General features: G+C 38.7%; 1 protein-coding gene across 1 annotated transcript in view; it reads left to right on the top strand.

Annotated features, from left to right (window-relative positions):
• Window positions 1–942, top strand: part of DYNC2H1 (dynein cytoplasmic 2 heavy chain 1) — a 164,673-nt gene extending 163,731 nt beyond the window's left edge. The window contains exon 89 of the mRNA XM_082043444.1: window positions 357–942. Coding sequence (XP_081899570.1) covers window positions 357–515 — 159 coding nt within the window. The 3' untranslated portion in view covers window positions 516–942. The remainder of the gene's footprint in view (window positions 1–356) is intronic.
• Window positions 943–24,165: the final 23,223 nt, after the last annotated feature.

The raw sequence follows: 24,165 nt of genomic DNA, 5'->3' as shown, positions 1-24,165 counted from the left end.
TTCCCCAACTTATACTGGAACCTGGGGCTGTTCCTGCCCAGATGCAAGACTCTATGCTTTCCCTTGTTATATTTCATTAAAGTTTTCCCCGCCCAACTCTCCAGCCTGTTTGATGTTTGATTCTTGAAAATTTTGACATTTTCCTGTTGTCAGGAAGGGAGATTTTGAGCATGATGGAAAACATAATTAATAGATATCAGTTGAATCAAATCCTGAATTAGTTAAACTAAATAGATACATCCTGGGTTGAAAACCAAACTACATGCTGTGGTAAACCTAGACTGAGTCTTTGAGCTCAGCTCTGTAGTAATTTTATGGTCTGTTTAAATGATACCTAAGTGCTTGTTTGTTGACAGGATGCATATGGGCCATATTCTCCAGAGGAATGCATATCTTTACCAGTCTACGCCAGCATGGAGAGAGATCGTGTGGTGACAAATATTGATGTACCTTGTGGGGGAAACCAAGACCAGTGGATTCAATGTGGCGCTGCTTTGTTTTTAAAAAATCAGTAATCTGAAACTGCATTAAATTAACTCTTGAAGTTAAGAATCATTGAAACATCTCATTTGTTTCTTACTAAAAGAAAACTCTAGATTTGTTACTTACGCATTTTTAAAGCAATGGTTTATAAATTCTCATTTATTTTTTTAAGATATGTAAAATTTATTCTACTTGATTAGGACTTCTTTGTATGTTTGAGATGTTGTAAAAGTTGAGATGACACTATTCAGCAAACTGTTAATTTGAGTTATTTCTTTAGATTGTAATGTGCTGTATTTCTTTCTCAAACTTGCTGAAATCTCTTACGTTTTGCCCATAAATATTGAATATGAATTCAAAAAGTCAGCATTTTTTCTTTGATCAGTTTTTTTTCATTATCCTTTTTGAACTGTTACTTGTATGCCTCCATTATTTAATAAAAGAAAATGATAAAACTTACCTGTTGTTAATGGAATTGGATGTTTTACTTGAATATAAATTTAGGATAGATGTTTCAGCCTCTTTTAAAGATGTTTTACTTGTAATAATATTTCTTTGAATTGGTAATAAATAATAAGAGAAAAAATAGGAGCTTCATAAACTTCAGTGGAGTTACAATTTCATTTAGACTACCATCATGGTTGTTATCTGGAAGTCACTAAAAAAAGCATTTTATGAAACGGTACTAAATTCCAGTAGGAACAGGCACATAAATGCCCAAGATAGACAGTTCTTTAGACAAATGAAAGAGGTTTTCACCCAGTTGTTAAGAGATTAACAAAGGGATATAAAAATGCTTTTGCTCTGTGATGTGGGAGACCCTGGAGTCTTGTTCTTCGTGCAGGATACTCCAGTTTGATTTTGCTGATTCATGTGCATCATATTGGGATGCTGTTGTAGTTTTGGTGTGCAGTTCGACAAAGTCCCAGAAGAAGCAGAAAAGCCAAAGTCCAGCAGAAAGCATCATTACTGGATGGTGAAGTCTCAACATAAGAATTGAAAGTGTCTAATTTTAACTGCAATTAGTGTCACCTCTTGAAGATATTTTTAAAGGCCAAAAGCATAGAAAGACTTTCTTGGTTTGCTTAGAAGCCAAAATAGATAACCTGGCTCCAGTATCTCTGATGGAGTTTGTGTTTATTTTAAAGTAGTATTTAAATTAAGACTATATGTCACTTGTTGATATTTTTCACTGGGGGTTTGAGGGAGGGAGAAGGAAAGCAGGTAAAAGATTGGCTACATCTCCAGGTTAGCTTCCTGAAGAAAGTCTTTTTCTCTGTTCTACTCAATTGTTCATCCCTTAAACTTGGTCTTTTGTCTTCTATTTGGAAAGTTTCCCATTTAGTTCTTCTTCTAATAAAAATATGTCCTAAAATAATTTGATACAAATGCACGTATGTTTTAAAAATTTAATTCTGTTTAAAACCGGAATTTATTTACTTGATTATTTTCAGATAATTGTCTCATCTTCCTTTACACATTTGACTCTGATTCATTGAAGAATAAAAATGTAGCAAATTGGAAAAAATAGTTGTCTGTGGAGAATATTTTGGAAGAAAATGACAAAGTTTCCAACAGAACAGAAAGCACTTGTATAACGGCATATACAAGCTCTGTGAGGATTTAGAAGGTGACTTGTCTGGAGAAAGCATTCTGTCCTACGAGACTTCCTTGGTAAAACATCACTGGGAGAAGAAACAAGTTTTACTGAGGACAACTGTGCTTCCAGTTCCCTTAGGCACATATAAAGATCATGTTACAACACTCACTTTTGGATCCATCATGTTTCCATAAAACAGACTGGATTTTTGCTTTCATATTTCTTAAAACTGAGGGCTCTTAAAACTGACTCCTACTAGTTCCAGCTTCTCTTTTGTGGACAAGTAGAGAAACACAGATATTCAGATAACTGTCTATAATAGGGCAAAGATGTCTGGAAAATAGACATCATGTTTTAACCTACCTTGCACAGAAAGCAGAGACCAGAAATGTAGTAGATGGTTTTCATGACCAGTCTTCCTCATTGTGCAAAGTAAAAAGCTAGTGTAATGGGTTGTAGCAACCCTGAAATAAAATATTACTAGAACATTGTGGCAATTTTCATGTTTTAGTTTGGTTTGGTTGGTTGGTGCAAGATATAAAAGAGACTCCTCCAGACCTACCACATTACCTTTATTTCTGTTTCAGGGTCAGGAACCGATTCAATTTTTGAACAACAGCTGTCTGTATCCTAACCCATCAGAACTGGCGTCTCCCTGCTGCAGAGCTTTGTTATCTCTTTACCATCTCTTACTGCCTCAGATTTAGAACTACAGAATATTTTTCAGCTCACGCTGTCAAGAGTTTTGTTTTCAGCATATGCATTCATGCATTTCTGTCCGAGAACCTTCTTTCTGAAAGCAGAAAGTACGGTCAGCCAGCTTCATTAAATCTCCTTTTGTTTGGTTCACCTCTCCGTTTAGAGCCCTTACACATTACCAACACTGCTTGCTTCTGCTCTTTCTGAATGAGTGATATGAAAAAACCCTCTTAATGTTTAACTATAACTAGAACATTGAATTATATTTTTATTTGGGCAGAAGTCCTTTGGGAGCTCATCTAGACTGATGTACGTTACAAATGTAAAAGGCACTCTCTTCCGGGGTGCTTTGATGTGTTTATCTTTTTTAGCACAGGACAAAAAACTGATTTAAGTAAATCTCAAGCTAGTTAGGCAGCTTGAAATCTAGTAGAATTTTAATGATGTGATATTATCCTCATAAAAAAATTGAGAGCTGTATAGTATGTTCATAGTGTATTAAGTAGTATGTTTGCTGCTTCTTCTGACAGATTCACTAATCTTCCCTTCTCATTATTCTAGCCATAACCCTGATGTTTTGGAAGGCTCCCAGGTGACCTAAAGAGGAAAAAGAGATTACTTCTCATGTGTTCCTTGATATTTATTGGCTGTATGCATTGCACGATGTGCTTTCTTTCTACACAATGTTGTAATCTAAATGAAAGATACTCTAGGTAACTACTACTGTATATCATAGGAATGATATTTTTGGTAGTAAAAGACAGAACTGTGGAGTGTTTATTACCACCAAAGTGCAACTGTATCACAAGCATAGGCTATTCAGAAGAACGAATCAGGAAACATAAGAAATAAAAACATCAGAAATGCCTTAATGGTCTGACTAGTGTTTTGACGAGTTTGTTCTGCTATTGAGCTTCAAGGGTATAGGAACTTGTAAGGCTAAAATATATAAAGAGAGCTTAGAAAACACACATAGCCCTCTGTGAACGTGCTCTTTTGACAATCAGAAAAAGGCATATCTTGGGCAAGTGCAAATTGTTACCAATAAAAATCAAAGTTACAAAATGTAAACTGAAAAAACCCTTTAAAGGATAACAAACCCTTTGAAAATAATGAAGATTGTGCAGTATGTTTAAAATGCAATTTTTATTTTTATTTTTTTTTTAAGGAACAGTTTCTTCCTTTTGCACTTTATAGCAATCAAGTATTCATCAGTTATTAGTGCTGTCATCCATTAGGAGATGTGTTGTTTGATGTATTTAGCAAGTTTGCAGCAAGTCTACTGTCACAGATCACTCTGTGTTCCTGAACAGAAGAATACACGTTTGATGAAGAGTTGGACTCATTCTTTGTTGTTATTTGAGATAAACTGCCTTTCAGAAACAAGAAGTACATTTTAGTTGTTGTCAACTGCTCTGTTGTTTATAAAAGAAGAAAAATACTTGTTCTTTCTAATTTTTTTCTTAGCCTCTAAGTCTTCACACTGGGTATTGAATTTCCAGTTAAAATGTTCCAGAATAGAAAAAAATCAAATGAGAGGATTGCCTGGCTAAAGAGATTCATACTAATTTTATCAACTGAATGACCTGTAATTGTTAGAAAATGCTTCAAATTGTTGTAGTCATAAAGGAGAACTGTGTAGAGTTGATTTAAGATTTTTTTTTCGGAACATTTTTAGAATTTCACTAAAATCCAAATGCTGCAGTGGAAGGGAAAATATGCAAGTTGTGCTGAGGACAAATAGAACTGGTCGTGCAAATTAGTCTTTCCCCCTCCATTTCTTTATTTCAGCTTTCAGAGAACAATATTCAGAAGAGCAGTAATTTCTCCCAAAACAGCTACATAATTGTTAGAGCTGAAGAAGGAAAAAAAACCCTGAACTCCATGATCAAAAGCATCAAATAGGAATCATAATATTACTTCTTAAACTGATAAGACCGTTTTTCAGTGACAAAAATGGGTTTACATAAATTGTACTTAATATTGGTCACCGTACTAAAAATGTGCAGTCTTGACTAGGGCCAGAAATTATTATATTAAGTTTTACATATATATTTTTAATCCTTTTAATTTTCACATTTTTAGTCATAGAATGTCCTGAGCTGGAAGGCACCCACAAGTTTAACTCCTGTCCCTGCACAGGACAACCCCAAAATTCACATCATGTGTCTGAGAGCGTTATCCAATCCTTTGAAAAATCCTTTGAAAAAGTCTTTGCAATTGAAAGGTGAAAGAAACTAGATATAGAAGAGTCTGAAGACAAAAAGTGGGACACACCTGAGAAAACAAGCTCGCCCTCTGTGAGTACTTATGCTGCATTCTTCTCTAAAGGTGTACAACTTTGTTAGTGCACTTGAGTTCTTCACATATCAGAAGCTTCTTTGGAACCTCGGCCATTTGAAAGACCACCCTCATCCTTCTCCTTCTCCTTCTCCTTCTCCTTCTTCTTCTCCTTCTCCTTCTCCTCTTTCTCTTTCTCTCTTCCTCGTCCTCCTCCTCTTCACCAGTGGGAGAGGCTGCATCACTCAGCTCCGTTTCCTCTATCTTCATTTCAACCACAGAAGCTGCTTATAGCAGAGCTCACTAAATTGATGTGTTTCAAGATATGTCTCTCTTTAAGGCCTAGATTTCTTATTTCTCGTTCTCATGACCTTTGCATAAGATACCTAGAAAGCAACAGAACTGACTTTTTTTTTTTTTTTTTTTTTTTCCGCCTTGAGTAGATTTGGTAGAAACAGGAACAATTTTCATTAATGTGTTTTAGTAAAGTAGAAGAATTAAGTTGGTGTTACTTATTTGAACAGCTCCACTACAATGATTACTGTTATTATGGGCTGCAGTTTGCCTGAGGAATGGTTCTCAGGGTATGATCTTTGTGGAAATTGGGGTGTTTTTTCCTTTAAAAAAAAAAATGAACACTTTATAACACATAAGGAATCGCAATACTGTATCCAGAAACCTTTACACAGGCTGATTCTAGAATGGCGTAGGTATGAGAGGCAAGAATTTGGGTATTTATGCTGTGTTACAATACATTGCTATTCTACTTTTTTATCAAGACCATCCACATTACTGTGTTCTTGTTCAACACATAAATTGACTGAGAGCACAAATAAATAAGTATAGTGCAAATATACTGTGCAGTGTCCATTCTAGCTTGATGATCCTGTAAAGGAAGTTAACTAAACAGCAATAGCCAGATGCCAGAGATGAATATCAGGTATGTGTAACTGAAAGCACTTTCTAAAGAGGCGTGTGTTGGAATTAGTACTGGCTTTGCATTTCAGGAGAAAGCAAGCTCCTTTGTTGTCTTCAAGAGAAGTCTCAGAGATATTCTTCATACCTTCACTCAGTGTTAGTTTCACTTATTTTTTGAGAGCAGCAAACAAGAATCTTCTTAACAGGTCATCTTTGGGAAAAGTAGTTAGTAATCATACTTATGAAGTGTGCCAGATAGGCAATTTCATTGTCACAGTTGTCTTACTCAGTTCCTGACAAGGTGAGTTCTTCTCATGCTATCACACATGGTGCTATTTCCAGGCAAAATAGGGTGTTTCATACACTTCATTGCTCTACTGAGATTGCTAAGAAGTGTCAGTGGTTGAGAGCGTTTTTGTGATGCACATGGTCATCTCACCGGCTGCCACTAGATGGTACTGTGGACTAGACCCTCGTGAGGGACTGGCGCAGAGAAGTTGGAACGTAAAGACAATTGATAGTATATATAACATTGCATCAACAGTCTGTTCCGAAGGAAACTTTCTTATCAGCAGTGCTGAATAAGCAGCTGGGTCTTAAGAAATGCTTATAGTTAGGTGTGATGTAGTTGTTTTTAGAAATAAGTGATTCACCAAGTGATTTTCGCCTTGGTTGTGGAAGTGGATAAGGCACTGACCGCTCTGGCCTGTTTGCAGCTATTTCTGTACATCTTCAGTATCTGCATGGGAAGAAGGAACAGTGAGGACAAGTATGCCCTTGCAGCATGGAAGGCCAACAGGTTCCTGGGCTGCATCAGGCAGAGCATGGCCAGATGGTTGAGGGAGGTGACCCTGCTCTGCTCAGCCCTGGTGAGGCACATCTGGAGGACTGAGTCCAGTGCTGGGCTGCCCAGTACAAGAGAGACATGGATATACTGGAGCAATTCCAGAGAAGGGCTATGGAGGTGATTAAGGGACTGGAGCATCTGCTGTACAAGGAGAGACTGCGAGGACTGGGACTGTTCAATCTGGGGAAGAGAAGGTTCAAGGGCTTGTATCAGTGTGTATTAATGTCAGGATTTTACCCGTCAGGCAGCTGAACACCACACACAGCCTTTCACTGCCCCACTCAGAGAGAATAGGAAAAGGGAGGTAAGACAACAACAGTTCGGTAGGACAGAAAGAGAAATTATAATAATTATACTAATAAAAATAACAATAATTATAATAATGACCATAATAATAATTATGATAACAATAATAATTATATCAAATATCCCTTGGCCAGTTTGGATCAGCTGTGTTGGCTGTGCCCCTTCCCAGCTTCTTGTCCACCTGGCATGGCATGAGAAGCTGAAAAGTCCTTGACTACTTAGCAACAACTAAAACATCAGTGTATTATCATTGTTATTCTCATACTAAATCCAAAACACAGCACTATAGCAGCTACTAGGAAGAAAACGACCTCTAACCCAGCCAAAACCAGGACAATAAATATCTGATGGGGGTGAATATCTGAGGGTAAAGAAGGTGGAGCCAGACTCTTCTCATTGGTGCCTAATGAAAGAAAAAGAGGCAATGGGCACAAACTGATAAACGTGAAACTTCATTTAAATATTTTCTTCACTCTTAGGAGTGAAGAAACACTGACACAGGTTTCCCAGAGAGGTTATGGAGCCTCATCCTTGGAGATATTCAAACCCAAGTGGACACAGTCCTCAGCAACCTGCTCTGGGTGACCATGCCTCGAGGAGTAGGGTAGGACTCGATGATCTCCAGAGATGTTTTCCAACCTCCACTGTTCTGTGATTGTATAATCCTATGAAAAGGCTGGAAATGAAGAGCAGACATTTAAGCTATCAGTATCATGAACACTGTTCTGTGAAAACAGGATACTCATTTTAGGGAAGACAAGTGTCCAGTAAATACTGAGCCTTCCGGTTCATTGTAGGTAGGTCTCTGAAGTGACGTTCCTATCCTTCGAGTTCAAGTAAGGATGAAACAAATGCTCATTTAGTGATGCTGCCCTGCCTACTCCATCTTGTTCTTAGTTGGCTTTGAAATATTTTCCATATGGTTTTTGTAGAAAATTGCATTTCAAACATGAGAAGAAAACTTAGTAAATTGGAATTTAAAAGGATTTTGGACTCCAGTGCATTTCCGACGTAATAAAGTTACAGCAAATACCTCACTGATACTGTGAAGACAGCACTTCAGTTATATTTACAGTCTGTGTAACTTTCTCTAATAGTTAGCATCTATAAAAATAACTTCTGCAAATCACAAGAAGACTGTATGTCAGAGAAAAAGCCAGAAAACTTTAAGTCAAGAACCAGCCTATATTTACTCTAATTTCAGCATTTTCAAAGTAAACTGAAGAAAAAAATGTTTGTAGTTTAGTTTTTTTTCAGTGTGAACTTTCTTCATCGGGAAAACTCAAAATGTCCCTTGTAAGAGCATACTTGATTTTCATCTATCCAGAAATAGTTTGTTCGTCACTTTGAACACAAAGTAACACATAGGAACATCTCGCCCCTGTCCCCGGAAAGAGAAGTTTCATTATTGGCTACATCAGTGCTGGGAAGAATTTTCCTGATGAGTCAAGAGGGGATGAGATGCAAAGAGATGTGAAGGAGTAAAAGTCATATCTATCATAAAGAGCACTGTGGTCTGTTACTGTTTCAATGGGGTTTAAATGAAAACGGTGGCCAATTGTGTTCTGGTATCACCTACACGAAATCATGCCTTGTTCTTTTCTTGACCTTTTGCTTCCCTTTCTCCTCTTTGTAGAGAGTCAAGAAACTTTTCCGTCAAGCCCCTTCTCTAGGACTAACTTCACCAGACTTCCTGAAGCACTATCCTCACAGTCTCTCCATGAGAGAGAGAGATTTCACCTTTCCTTTCGGCATCTGAGGCTAAATGCCATAATCTGCTCTTGCTGAAAATTACATTTGCACTAAAGAAAGATCTTCTTGCACAGATAATTCCTCTTGTAGTTAGAGTTCCATGAAGAATCAGCAGCAGGAACAAGTGAGCCCCTAAGTAAATGTGATCATTGCTTTTGTGGCCTTCATAATAAGAGGGAAACAAATTCATCAGTAGGATTGTCTAGGGAAGGTGCTTCACTTTTAATAGTCATACCTTAAGACTATGATGAAAATTTCAAAATAAAACCAGGAAACTATGCTGTGACTGCCTCTCATAATGTCACAAGGATATTAGTAAGTAGCTAACATCCTGTTTTGTCTCCTTCATTAGACCTTTTGGAGTTGTACTTTGATCAGCTGCCCATGGGTGCTTAATGATCCCCACTCATTTTCACATCCTATGGGTAGTACCTACACTTACCCACTAAGCTATATCATATGGCAACCCACTGTCCACGTCCCTTGCTCTTTTCTGTAGAAATCAGGATGCAAAATAGTGCCTGATGTACAACCCGTCTCTCTCATTGCAAGGGAATGTTGGCAAGGTAACTTGGGCTCACTCCTAGCTCCCTTGTTTATACATAACCATAGATTCCATGGCTGCTTTTGCCTAAGAGTGTAGAATACTTAGAAGCTGCATTGAGAGAAAGGGAACAGCATTCAGACACCAAAAATTGTGGCTGACTGTTGAGAGTGACACAAGTCAGCAGTTTGCAGAGGTAAGAGGAGAATGTTCAGCTCAAGAACGACTCGACAGTTTTGGGTCCCCAAATACAAGAAAGACATTGGAAAACTTGAGGCAGTTCAGTGGAGGCCACCAAGATGCTCAAAGGGTTGGGACACATTCATTATGGGAAGAGGCTTAAGTAACTGGATTTAAGCCTGGAGAAGAGACAGCTTTACTGGGAGGGACTTATTAGCAGCTTGTCATTGCCTACAAGGAGGTCAGCAAGTTCCATGGCAGGAGGAGAAGGGTTGGGGGATGTTATAACTGTATATGGGGAAAAATATTTTCACCATGAGGACAGTAAGGAAGCGGTACAAGTTACCCAGAGAGGTTGTGCAGTCACTGTGCTTAGAGGTTTTGAGAACTTGACTGGATAAAACCCTGAGTAATCTGTTCTGACCTCAGAGCCAACCTTGCTATTAGGGATCTCCCAGGGTCCTCTCCAACCTGAATTATACTATGCTTCTTCCTCTGAACAAAACAATGGTGGATTAGTTACATATTCATTGTTCTGAGAAAATGATATAAATTACAGTAAGAAAATAATGTCACTCTGCTCTTTCTACCTTGTGCTTTATATAGAAATGACCTGCAAGTCCTTCAGTTTTACTGCTGCCTCATAAGCTATCAACAAGTTCAGAGGTAAGTCAGTGGAAAATGAAGTAGTTCACAGAATAAAAGGATGAATGAAAGGTAAAACCATAATAGGGCAGGCCAAAAACAATTCAGGGGAAACTCACTTAAGGCATAAAAACAAAAATAAATGTTCTGAACACATCAGAAGCAGGATGACTGCCAAGGAGAGTATTGGGTTATTAGATGCTTGAAGTGTAAAAGGAGTATTCAAGGAAGTTAAGACTATAACACAAACCTAAATTCTTTACATCATTATTCATTTCAGAAAAGCTGAGGAAGGTTCCCACATGAATTTTCCTTTCTCTCTCTCTCTTTTTTTTTTTTTTTTTTAATAAGGGATGACACTTATATATCATCTTAAACTGACCTGTCAAAATAAGAAGTTTTAGAAGAAATTGAGAAAACGACTAGTAAATGCCAAGTTGTCAGGGCCAGATTGTCCTCAGCCAAGAGTCCTAAAGGAACAGAAGAAACTCAAGCGTACTATTACCTCACTGTTCAGTATGATGTCTAACCCATCATTTAAGTGGGCTTTGGTTCTAGGAGAAGAAAAGTTTCCCTTTTTTTACCAGTCCTCCATAAAGCCTTTTTTCTATGTTTGCCCAATGTATTGAAATTGTAAACCAATAAAATTTGATACTCAACTATTTTAAAATCTGTATTAATTTCACTGCTTTTGCTATGTTCAGGTGTGCTGTACCCAAGGGTAGGTTATCTCTTAAGCTGCACACCCTCTGTGCTTCTCTCTCAGATGCTGAATAACTGATCATCCTGAAAGATGGCAAAGAGGTAAACAACCAATTTTTACTTTACAGATGTTGCTGCTTTGTCAAATAATTGGTGCAAAGACACAACAATAAGAAGGGAGATCAATGTGTTAATTCCTTCCTTCCTTCCTTCCTTCCTTCCTTCCTTCCTTCCTTCCTTCCTTCCTTCCTTCCTTCCTTCCTTCCTTCCTTCCTTCCTTCCTTCCTTCCTTCCTTCCTTCCTTCCTTCCTTCCTTCCTTCCTTCCTTCCTTCCTTCCTTCCTTCCTTCCTTCCTTCCTTCCTTCCTTCCTTCCTTCCTTCCTCTAACTCATCCGATATCCAGTTGGCCATTTACAGTAAGTTAAAATGAAGGAAAACATAACTGAAATAAGTATTAGAGAAGGAGGAATCTTTTATTTTTGCAGTCACAAAACAGTTCATAGAAAAGAATACACTGCATCACATCTGCTTCTAGGGATCGCCTGGAGCAGCGACAACGTAATCATAGGAATTAATATGAATAAAAGTACCCTGACTGCACTTCCTGATGGACTCCTGAAGGAAGAAGGAACAGACTTGAAGGTTTCAGGCTGATCACTTCCTAGCACAAAGCTGCTCCTGGGAATGAGCTGATGAGATGTGAAATTTTTATTGCCACAAGCAAGTCAAAATTACCCTGTCATGTGTCTATGATGCCGATGTAATTAATCCCTGTAAAGCTCACTTTTAAATTGCTTAAACTCAGTGTTCAAAATATTTTTCATTCCACTACTTGTTGAATTCATTCTCTTTCATTGAATGGAAATGAAAAGGTCCAAACTAGTGAAACTGGAAACCTGTCTTAACTGAAGTACAAGGAAGCTGATATAGACCTCAAAAAACCAAGTGAAGCATGGCAATTAACAAACCAATAGAAAGTTCATGGTAAAACAGAATAAAATTAAATAAAAGAAAGCTAAAATGAAATGGAAAAAAAAATTAAAGAATCCCAAATGATGGATATGTCATGCTTGTTGAGAAATGGTAGAGAGTGCTTCACTACATGGCTCTGATGTAGCTGGAGTCTGAAGATCCAGTCAGCCCCTGGCACCATTCCGGCTGCCCTGAAGACTAAAATTTAATCCACGGTATAAAAATATCAACTTGATGAAGAATTGTATGCCTTCCAACACAGAAAAAAATTGTGCAGTGTAATGATGCAAAGATGAGTCAAATTTACGAAGCACCCTATCAGCTCTTTAATGGAAGGTGAAAATTGCTGGTTTAGATCAGGATTATGTGCCAACTGATCCAGTATGCCACCACTGTTGGTCAATTGACTCTATCAAATATTACAGAAGAAAAAAACAAGCCAAAAGCCATGATGTACCCAGCAATAGGCAAAAGCAGTACAGTAAAGCTGTTTAAATTTCCTTTTCTTTCCTACAAACTAAAGGTTGTCTTAGTTTTGCCAAAGGGCAGATTTCATTCCCTTTCCAGAGGACCATGTTTTAACTAGCATATCCCTAAATGTTCCTGTGTATCTATGTACAAAAAAACCTTTGAGATGTCTAAAATTTTGAGCCCACAAGATAGTTGTGAGAAACTGTATTTTTCTTTCTAGATGCTTTACTTCATACACTTTTATGATACCTCCTTTTAATAATTTCCACCTGCACAAAGCAATCACAGTCTTTCAGAACTCTTGATAGAAAATAATGTTATTTACTATCTAACCATCTTCAACTCGCTTTGCTGTTTTTCTGAATTCTGAACTATTTCATTCTTTACTTTTTTCTTTTTTTTTTTTTTTGAACAACACTAACTCAGTGCTCCTTCATTGACAAGATAAGCCAAATATCGTAACATTAGAGGTTACCCATCACCTTTCAATAAGTGAGAGAAGTTCGCCAAGTTCCATTAAGGCAATACTATGTAATTTTTGCTATTTTACTGTAAAGCAACATTGGTTTTATATTTACCTTTAAAATACATTTTAATTTTAAAGTTATTTTTAAATAGAGCACACTTCATTCCCACCTACAGATGGAACTACTTCAGAAGTAGGTGTTTTGCAGAGAAATTCTTATTTTCTCCGAAAAAATACTCAGGATAAAAGAAATTTTAAATTATTAATTATTTTGCAATAGCACTGCACAGTCCTCTCTGGATCACTCAGGAAAACTGTCTTTCCTCCAAATTTGGAGGTCTGGGCATTGCTCCTTGCTCTTTACAGGGGCCTCCCAGTTTCTGGTGGTGTAGCAAGTTCCCTGCCCTTTGTTTCTTTTCTCTGCCCCATTCTCCAGAAGGTCCCTTCAGCTACAAAGGTCTGATTGTTTCCAAGGTGGAAGGTCCCCTTTGTTCCCCAGGGGTTCCAACTGCCCAGAGCAAGCAGACACTTTTCCCACTGTTGCCAGGCTCCAACCTTTTAAAAGAACAGAAACATTAACAGAGAATATGGACAGGTGGGAGATATACTTTCTGTCAGAACTGCAAAAATATTTTATCTGTTTCTTAGCATATTATGCATCATCTGATTTTATCATTATGGAAGGCATTTCCAAAGCGTAGGAAGAGTCTTGTGGTGATTTGCTTGGAAGACCATGAAGGAAGAGGTAGATCTGTTAAAGGACCATCTTCGCTCTCAGCTCAAAGCATCTGCTGCTGGTTGTTACTGGAGACAGGGGAGGACTGGGAGGTGGATCTTTGCCCTGACAAATTGTGTGGGTTGTTTAATCCATGTGAGATTTTTACAGTAGATCTCTTATCATATAAATTGTTTGTTAGCTGTATTCCATTGTGACCACCTTGAAGACCTGTCTAGGGGAGCATTCACATAAATCATCAGAAGGGGTGGATCTAGTAAGATACCATGGAAAACTTGGAAAATATACATATACGCTAACTGTAAATCAATGTGTCTCTCTTGTCTTCTGGGAAACTGTGCTGTTTTGCACCAGCTGACAAAACGCCTCACTGAATTAAGTTGACCTTAAACAACTCTGTGCCATGGGGCCATGGCTGTGGTGAACAGCAGAATTTACTGCTTCGGGTTTTTTTTTTCATGGGGCTGATTTATAAATTTATGCTGATCTTTTTTTTTTTTTCCTTTGGAAAATGATGATTCATTAGAACGGAAATGCTCCTGAGAAGGAAAGTACATTGAAACCAGTCCTAAATTAAAGGTTTTGAAATGTTTTTAACACTTTAGAGTGTCCTTCTGAGATAGCTGCAACACAAAAGATTTTATTCCTCAGTTCAAAGGAATTTTCTGTTTTGTAATCTAAATATATTTCTTCACATCTAAAAGGATACCAAAACAAATTAAAAGAAACATCTAGGATGAGCATAATTCAATTTCTTTTCCATATTGGCCAATCACAAAATAAAGTGTCTTCAAGCAGTTGACTCTAAAATAATATGCCAAGATTGTAAACAAACAAATATAAACATTTGCTTTGATTTAACCCAAGAGACAAGAGCACATTTTTTGTGGACTTCAGGGACCCGTTTCTGTCATTAGAGAAATTGGTTTCAAGAGTTTGGACACTTTGAATGTACATACCATAGCCTTTCCTCCTAAATGTGACTACAATTTGAGATCTGTACTGGATAAATTGTCTGTAAGCTTCTGATGCCAAAGCATGTGGTACTTAAAACTTTTTGCCTAAACTATACTAAGCATGGACAGTAAAACAGGCTTATGATAGGAGATAAGGTGTGTTCACTGTATTTGTTAGAGCATATGCCCTGGCTTTTCATATTATTTTGTTCCTATTGATAACTGCAATATTTTGAGTTTGTTCTGGGTGCTGGAACAGAAATATATAAAAAAACCCTTTTTTTCAGACAAACAAAACATTTAAATTCAATTAGTAAAATGGCTGTGTCCCACAACTGAAAGTACAGAAAACATTCCTGAAACCACAGACACTAATATTTCGCTTATAAATTCAGAATATGGGATGTGATACTTTGATAATTATGAATGGGGCTTCAGAAATGCCTCAGGCTTTAGAGCTATGAACCTTATGAAAAATCCTGTTTTGTGCTTTTAAGGATTTCGTGAGGATTTGGTATTCGGCAAACCCCAGATCTCCTGTGTTTCTGCTACAGTGTTGACACAGGCTTTTACTTGGAAGTCATACCAGGGTGTTTTTCTCTACACAAAATTACTCTCATCTGGATTTGAGTGTTTTCCAACCAAGTTAGCTGGTCCAAGCTGGGACCAGATATGGCTTTCACCTGGCCTGGCAAGTCATCCTCAGCATTCATTCTGTGACCTGAAATCCTGGTGTAGGTGTTGGTCCAGAGATGCTTGTCCCAGTTCCCCATGCCTCCTGGGAGCAGTGGCTGGGCAGCTTGCTCTGCCTCCGGGTATCATAAAACTCCTTGTGACTAGGTTCTGCTTATCTTTATTTTTCAGCCCTATTTTTTTTTTATTTTTAAAGTGAAGATGGAGCAGTCTTTTTATCCCATGCTAAAATTATTATGTGAGATAGGTGGAATGAACCACCTCTTGAACTTATAAATATTTTACTCCACGAAGTCTTCAGTAAAAGACCTTTTTTGCAATCTGAAAAGAGATGTCTCTCTCCAGGTGCTTTTAAGTCTAAATGGCCAGCTACGATGTCTTGACACCTTACTTTCAGAGCAATAATTTTTGTAAGATGCATCATATTCATGGTGATCAATGTCATTTTCTAATTCATCTGAGACACTTTTGAGTGGACTGCTGCTCCAAGAAAATGAGTGTTTATGGAAAGTAACCTCTTAAAACCATGTTGAGCAAAGTAGCTGAAGTACTGGGAAATGTAAAAATGGTAACCTTCTAATTTTTTTCTTTTTTTTCTTTTTTAAAATACATAATCAGTGTATAAAATCACAGAATTGGGGAGACAGTTTCAGCAGGCAAATACTCAGATTATTGAAAAAGGGATGAAGTTCCAAGTAGTTGGTATAACTGAAAATGAGTAAGGTAGGAGAGGATGCTCACCAGCTAAAAAAGGTGTTACCAGAGCTCAGGTTCCCCAAGCATGCGAGGATGCACCCCGAAATACGCTCAGTCACTTTGAAATACAACATAAAAGTCACTGAAAACTGGTGCACTGGAAATGTTAGTTTATATTCAAAAGCAGTGAACTAGAGCCTTTGTTAGCTCGAAGTGTGGGGGATTTTTCCTTTTTACTTTTTCACTGTCTTTTCTGTACCTTTTAATGGTTCACACACCTTTCAGTAGAGATGGACTGACCGTTAAAAACAGATGGATCATGCACATCAAGCTTTGAAAGTAAGAGACATAGACCTTTTAATGTCTATGATCTCAAGACAGATGAAATGAACTGTACTTTCTTTAATCCCCTCACATCTAACTCAAACCTTGGGAGATCCCCATTGCAATAGAAGAAAGATTTCAGCCACACTTCAGTGGTTTCTCCTGGTTCTGTTGGTCACAGAGGGGCATTCTGTCAGAAAAAGTTGTAAATGGCACTGTCCCTATAAAGAACAGTGAAAATTGTGTTTTCAAAACCTTCAGTTGTGATCAATTAATTCTTCCTAAAGGCCTCTTGGGGGTTTCTGCAGAAAGAACTGCTGAAGGGATGTAAAAGAGGCTGCAACCACTCACATTTAAACATTGTCACTGCATCAGGCTGCAGAACCACACTAGCAGTGAACCCAGACCACAGATTTTGACTGGAGTCCTTGCCTGCATGGTTTACAAACAGTAAAGGGTGGAGGCAATAGTGATGCCATTGCCCATCATAATGAAAAGAAGCCAAAAGAGGCTGACTGGCTTCTCTGAAATGTGAGGAAAGGCAGGTAAACCCAGCGCATTCTATTCCACCCTTGTCCCTTCCTTTCCAGGAGTATCATACTGTGAAGATGACTTCCCTTAACAAGTTTTTCTATTGTGATGTTTCATGTTGTATTGAGTTAGATTTTATGCTCTGTTTAACTGAACTAAAATCATAGATTAGAAGATTCCTGTACACAAATAATAATTGAAAGAGATGGCATTCCTACTAATAGACTATCCCTGACACTAAGACAGAGAGGTTTCAAAATGGAACAGTGATATAATTATTACAATTATTGAATAATTGTAACATACAGTAATTATTAAATAACATATACCTCTGGGCTAATGCTCCATAGTGATTTTATTGGAGAAAATGGATAGTAGCAAGGGAGGCTGTACATAAGAACACAGCAGATAAGGCCATGTAGTCCTTCATTGGGCAAATGCTTTACTGCAATCATGGGGACAAGCTGAGGTCAAGTATCAAGAGGTACAAGTTCATGAGTAAGAGACAGGCTACAATCTCACCTGCATGGGGGTAAACTGGGTTAACTCCTACAGTCAACACAGTTATGCCACAAAAATGAGGTCTGACATTGGTTCTGAAAAGTTTCTGTACAATGTGTTGAGCTGTACTCCAGCTAATAAGAATGAGGAAAACAGCAGCAGCAGATAGTCTGACCTATTGACTGGATGGAAACTTGAGAAAAACTAAGGACTGGAAGAACAGGTCCAATGTTTAGGATAACAAAACTGAAAACCACAAAATGAAAACATAAAACCCAGCAAGGTACCTTGGAGCCATATTTGCACCTTGCAGTGTTGACTATTTTTATATTATATGTCTGTCCTCATTCCTACAGCCTCACTTTTCTTTTAGTACACAAGCAAATCAGAACAGAAATTGTATTAGCTATTATGTTCATCCATTATTAGGATAATAGTCCCCCATCTTGGTGGCTGTCTAGGCACTGCTTTAGTAAACAGCATTTTTACAAGAAGAGCAGGTTGCACTGTTTCTCTTCTTTTATAGGTTTGGGAATACAGAATTTGTTGTATATTTATTCACCTTGCCCAGGATGCATCTATTAATCTTTGCATGTTGTAATCTAAATTCTGATCTTCCTAGCAATTGTTAAGTCTTCATCTGTGTCTGGATGATTCAATTACATTCAAGTTGCCCTTTAAGTAGCAGAAGTTAACTTCTGTTTTTTTCAGAAATTGAAGAACTAGATACCTGGGACAAAAATATTCATGAGCACAAGTCCATATGAAAATGTGTGCTGCAGAAATGTTTTTATCCTGTTAAAGAAAATGCATTAATGCAAATGTGAATACAAGGAGTTATAAACATTAAAGATAATTCCATCTCAAAGCTACTTACAGAGACAGAAAGTATTACACAGTCTTTCCTGTAAATTATGTCTGATTTGAACTTCATTTTAAACTTCATAGTGAAAAAGAAATCAGAATTTCCAGTTAAATACAAAAGCTTAAATGAGAATTCAGCACACAGGAGACAGCAGGCTGACAATATACAATCTCACTGAAGCCTGAGTGTGCATAGACTAGCACAGTTAATCAAAAACTCCACTCGTCTGCCAACTCTTTATGCATTCATCAAAGCTCAGCAGAGAGTTATCAGCACAGAAGATTCATACATCAAGGCTTCAGCTCTGGCTTCCCTGACATCCCAAGCAGATTAGTCTGTGACAGATTTCTGTAGCCCAGCAAGCATTCCGAAGTGAAGCTACAATGGAGATGACAAGCAAATCCTTGGCATCTGATGTCATGTCCACTTGTTCCATCAAAGCCAACAAGGCTCCACTAGGGTTACAGAAGTCACGCAGGTTTAGCAGCTGTGTTTTGATTTAGACAATGTGACAGGACAAGTCCTCAGTGGCTTGATGCAGGAGATACCTAGTGATCCTCTCAGAGACCACATGAATAAATAGATCCTGTCCAGCATCCTTTCAAAACAAAGATATGTCATCCATGCAAACAGACCAAAGGAGGACTGGCTCACAAATAACTATTCAAAGATGCTCTTTCTGTCCTAACAGGATATCCTGAAGAAAATGACTGTGCAGTTCTGAGTGCCACAAGGAAGCAAAAGCAGAGCAATCATCTCCCCACATGTTTGTGTGTCTCGTGTAGCTGATGCTGGGCATGTTTTGGATGGATGCAGGTCTTTTGATTTGAGTTTGTAGCCAGACATTAAGGGACACATTGCCTGGGACAGTCTCACAGTCTACCTACATAAGAGGTCAGGCAGCCTTTTCAACATAGGACCATGGTCTGCGGTGAAAGAAGGCACCATTCCCACATAAGAATCTCAGGACTAGGTTCTGGGAAGGAGAAATTACACCTGTTTTGCTCTGAATGAGAAAACTCCCAGCCCATTCATTTTGCTTTCCTAGACAAAACTCTAATGTTTCCGTTTACAAAAAACACCATCATGCCTCGTTTCTCTGCACCATGGGCACAGAGCCACCATCCCTGGTATTGTTCAGTCTGGAGAAGAGAAGGCTGGAGGGAGACCTTATTGTGATCTTTCAATATATAAAGGGGGCTTATAAGGAAGGTGGAAAGAGACTTTTGACCAGGGCTTGTAGTGGCAGAATAAGTGGCAACAGCTTTAAACTGAAAAAGGGTAGATTTAGATTGGACATAAGTAAGTAATTTTTTACGATGAGAGTGGTGAGACACTGGAATAGGTTGTCCAGAGAAGTGTGGATGCCCCATCACAGGAAGTATTCAAGATTTTGAAATTCATTGAAGGTTGTTTTTTGAATGGAGAGTGTAACATTTGTGTTTCTGGTGGTAGAAGTGCTAAAGACTGTTTCATTTCCTTCCTTTTCTGGTCTCTAACTAACCACAAGTCAAGTGGTTGGTCATGCATCCCTAACTGTGCTAAACTTCCTCCAGAATTTCTTTTTTCTCCATACCTGTACAGATCTCCTGAGTTTTTAATTCTACCACTGTGACTTCCTGAGGGTCACAGGATTTCTTCCTCTTTGTATTTCCACTTTCAGGAGCACATAATTCTGCTTAACTAGTTTCCCAAACAGATAAACATTTTTCTTCAGTGTTTCAAACACCATGTTGAAGAAAAGGGAATTTTATTAAGTAAGTGATGTACTCATACTCTTGGTCTTATCTGATCTTACCTCTCACTGCCAAATACGATAGACAGGTCAGCTTAGACAGGCTTTGCTCTTCAGTTACAACAGAAGAACCAGCTTGCGCCCATTCAGACAGTTACAATTATTCTTTGTGATTGTGTTTGAATTTTCTTGTTGTACAGGTTTGGACTGACATATAGTTTATTGCTTTTATAGTAGCTTCTAAGGGACTAGGTTTTGGATTTGTGATGAAAACAGTGTTGATGATAGACGGATGTTTTAGTTTTGCTGAGCAGTGCTTACATGGCATCAAGGCCTTTTTTTCTCACATTGCCCCTCCAGATCATAGGCTGGTGCTCCATGAGAAGTTGGGAGGGGACACAACTGGGACAACTGATCCCAACTGACCAAAGGGATGTCCCATACCATATGACATCATGCTCAGCAATAAAAGCTGGGGTAAGAAGGAGGAAGAAAGGGATGTTTGGACTTACGGCATTATGGATGATGGCACTCTGCTTTCCTGGAGATGAGCATCTGCACATTAATGGCAAATAGTGAATGAATTCCTTATTTTGCTTTGCTTGCATGAGCAGCTTTTGCTTTACCTATTAAACTGTCTTTATTTCATCTGAAGAGTTTTCTCACTTCAACCCTTCTAATTCTCTCCCCCATCCTACTGGAAGAGGAAAAGTGAATGAACAACTGTTTGGGGCCTATCTGCATCCTGGGCATAGTGGTCTGGATGCTGTTCAAAGGATGAGACTGTAGCCATACCCATTTTGGTATTGCCTTGTAAGGCTCATTAAGTGTAAGCTGTCAGACAGCTATTAGAAAAGGATGACAGATCAAGGTGCTATAAGAATCTATAAAACAATTACTTTCCTGTGCAGCTGACTGACCAAGCATCTCCACATGCAGCAAGGAGATGTTTCCATGCCCTGTTGTTTCCCACAACTCAGCAAGGAAGAAATCAGGATTACATGAGTTGCATCAGTCACATCAGTCACTTAACTTACTTAAAAGAATGGCACAAGTAAATTCTCTGGAATTGATATACAGCTTGTACTAAAACCACAGTGCACAAATAAATACTTTAGATACAGGAAGTTCTGCATTTTTTCTTTGGTAAAAATAAAATAATCAATACCTAATCAATGAACTTAACAACGCTTTTTTTACATAAACTCAGATTGACTGTAAATGCTAGAATTATAAAGAGATGTGGTTCCCTTTTAAAAAGCAGCCAGAATAGATAAACTGAAGCATCCAGGTTGTCATGGAATGGTCTTTTATAGACAGCTTTTGAAAATGTCAGTTCCAAATAGACATAAGTATCCTATAAAAATTCTTGCAGGAACAGGCATAAACCCTCAAGACTCTCAACAGAATTTTCCTCCCTATCAATACTCCCCGTGGACTAATAGTTTTTATGACTGTTTTCTCCTGAGAGGTAGCTGTGATTCAAGTATCTCAAACTAGTGAAGACCATTCCAAATGAAATTTAAGTTCATATGTAATTGACATGGAGAAAATGGTTTCCTGATAGTGATGAGGATAGATACATTAAAAAATATTTCTTCTGAACCATCTCTATTTGCAAGGAAAAGTGTAATTGCTGTACCTATTAACAGACTCACTAATTCAGTTAAAAATGGACATGTAACAACAGCTAGAATTATTTCAATCCCCTTTAGGAATGCGAAGTCCTTTAAGAACATATTTTGCTTCCCCAGCTCACAGGAACCTGATCTTAACAAGAGTGGCAGTTGTTAAAACTAGTAATAAATTAGAGAAGCTGAGAACCTGAGTCAACAGCACTGATAATCTGATTACCGGAAACTGGCTTTTAGTGTCTGAAAACTCATATAAATTTTCTCTTCCTTTATGTTTTATTTCATACACACATGCACATACAGACATACACACACACACACACACACACACACACACACGCACACACATTTAACTCACAAGAGAATCGCTGTAATTAATTTCCTTTATCCAACTGAAGGCTGCAAACATCCCAGCATGCTGAATCTGCAGGTAGCCCTGTTTAGAATGGGAAGCTATTTGGGATACAGGTGTCCCTATGAGCAAGTGTGGATCCCAGCAGCCACTGCACAAAGTGGGGTACATGGCCAGTAGTGATACTCAAGCATTTCTGAGCCCGGAAGCAGGGACCTGCCATCAGCTGCCTCCAGGTGATATCTGGCTAAAGAAAAACAGGACTTTCTAATTTAGGCAGTTCTTTTCCTGAAGAAGTAACCGTATTCTCACATCTCCATGAGCACGTAGTTTGGTTCATGTGAACTTAGTGGACATCTCTCGCAAGGCAAGTTAACTCACAGGAGTGGGTGTTAGTGGGATCTGGGTCCGGATTAAAATGAAAGCAAAGGGCAGCCAGTTTGAGCTGGGAGAAGAGGAGCAACCCTGTCAGACCTAAAGGGGAGCCCCATGTACCTCTGTCAGGCTCAGATAAACCAAACAGGGTGTGTTGGTGACACCCTCAGTGACTGCTTTGCTTTGGCTGCTCATGAGAGAGAGTTTAGATGCAGCTGGGGAGTGGAAACCTTCTGCAGAGCTTGTATCCCACCTTTGAGCAGCAATTTCTGTTTAAAGGAAAGACCAAGCACTCCAGTAACATTTATCAGCATCTCCTCTGGGCTCTTCAGGCAGCTGTTGGGGAGGTAAACTCTTGCCTTGCACCCCAGAGGTGATCAGCTGGTGCCCTCAAGCAAGGAATTTGATTACCCATATCTTGTCTTCACCTGCCCACTTGCATATGTTTAAGTGGTAAGATTTTCCAGCCCTTCTAAAAATCCAGTTGCAGGTTTTGCCTCAGTGAGCTCCCATGGCTGTGAAGAGACACCACAACTCCTCCATCTGCTTCATGTAGCTTGTACCCGGGCTGCCCTTTTCAGGCAGGACGAGAGGCCCACAATGCATGGCCAATTTGCTTTAAGGGCGACACTCTGAAAAAGGAGTGATATATATTTTTTATAACCATAAAATACTTCAGTGCTGAACAATTCTGTCATTAGGAATATTAAAATATGATTGGAGATCTTTTATGCAGCTGTTATTAAATAGTCATTAAACATTTCTGGAAATTACACTCCTAGGGGATTTGACATTGAAGAATAGACTCTCAAGGCACAGTCTGAGCCACGGCTTACAAAAATATAAGCCTACCAAATGCACTAAACCTGTCTTCATCATCAATTATCTTTGAATTCAATGATTTTCTACATACTATGCAGAGTTTGGTCCAGGGCATCTATTTCTGTCCCCACCTCACCCCTGGAACATTGTGTCTTGCAGGCTCCTGTAACACATGGCTTTCTAGTGTATCAGAGGAAGCTGCAGAAAGACCACAAGAAGTTCATTTGTCTGAGGATCTCAAGAGTAATTTTTGGACTTAAGGATAAAGTGGCAATTATCTCACCTAGTTTTAGATATCTACAAAACAGGCCCCCACGCCAGTGCGGAGAGCTAGGGATGGTGGAGAGACACAGACTCACACAGCTTGTCTGAGGTGTCAGACATGGTGGCTTGACCTGTGCTTTGATGATGACTGTTCCTTGGCTCGTGATGAAGGTAACTATCTCAGGCAATTGGTTCAGATGTCCAGACTTCCTGTCTACCAGGCTGTCTCCTTTAGAGACATGACTCCCCTTCTTCTGCCACAAAACCAACCACAAATTCCCAGCAGCAACTTAATGGAGATTGATTAAGATGACAGGAGATTTTGTGTCTCTTTCAAATTCATCTTCTCCAGATTCAGAGATAATCGTGTCTCACATCACAGATGAGGGGAGCACACAACAGATCCTACTATTTTTCCTAATTTTTATATGGGTTCAGGAGAAAAGGTCATACTTCCTGCTGTCACTTTGAAGCCTGCAGAGATTTTGTCTGTAAGGAAAATCCTCTCTTATTTACAGACTAGTCCAAATTCCCAGGGCACTCAAATTCTCATTCCCACTGTCAGAGATGTGACTCGGTTGTAACCAGGCTGTTCGCCTGACTCCACTGGATGTTTTGGTCCTCTGCTCTCATGCAGATTGCTCTGCTAAGGGAGAACAATTCTCCTTCTTAATGAATATGCAAAGAACAATTTCCACACTCGCAAGTCTCTCAGCTAGTTAGTTAAAAGCCTCCACTGGTGGCGTGTAACAGCAAGAATAACAGCTTGATTAATCCCCATCTACTGGTCTAAACTGAAAACTGTTCCATTTTGTC

The sequence above is a fragment of the Streptopelia decaocto genome (genome assembly GCF_964273445.1).
Source record: "Streptopelia decaocto genome assembly, chromosome: 1".
In the NCBI taxonomy this organism is placed as follows: domain Eukaryota; kingdom Metazoa; phylum Chordata; class Aves; order Columbiformes; family Columbidae; genus Streptopelia; species Streptopelia decaocto.
Note: the sequence above shows the minus strand (reverse complement) of the source record. Positions and strands in the feature narration are given on the sequence as shown.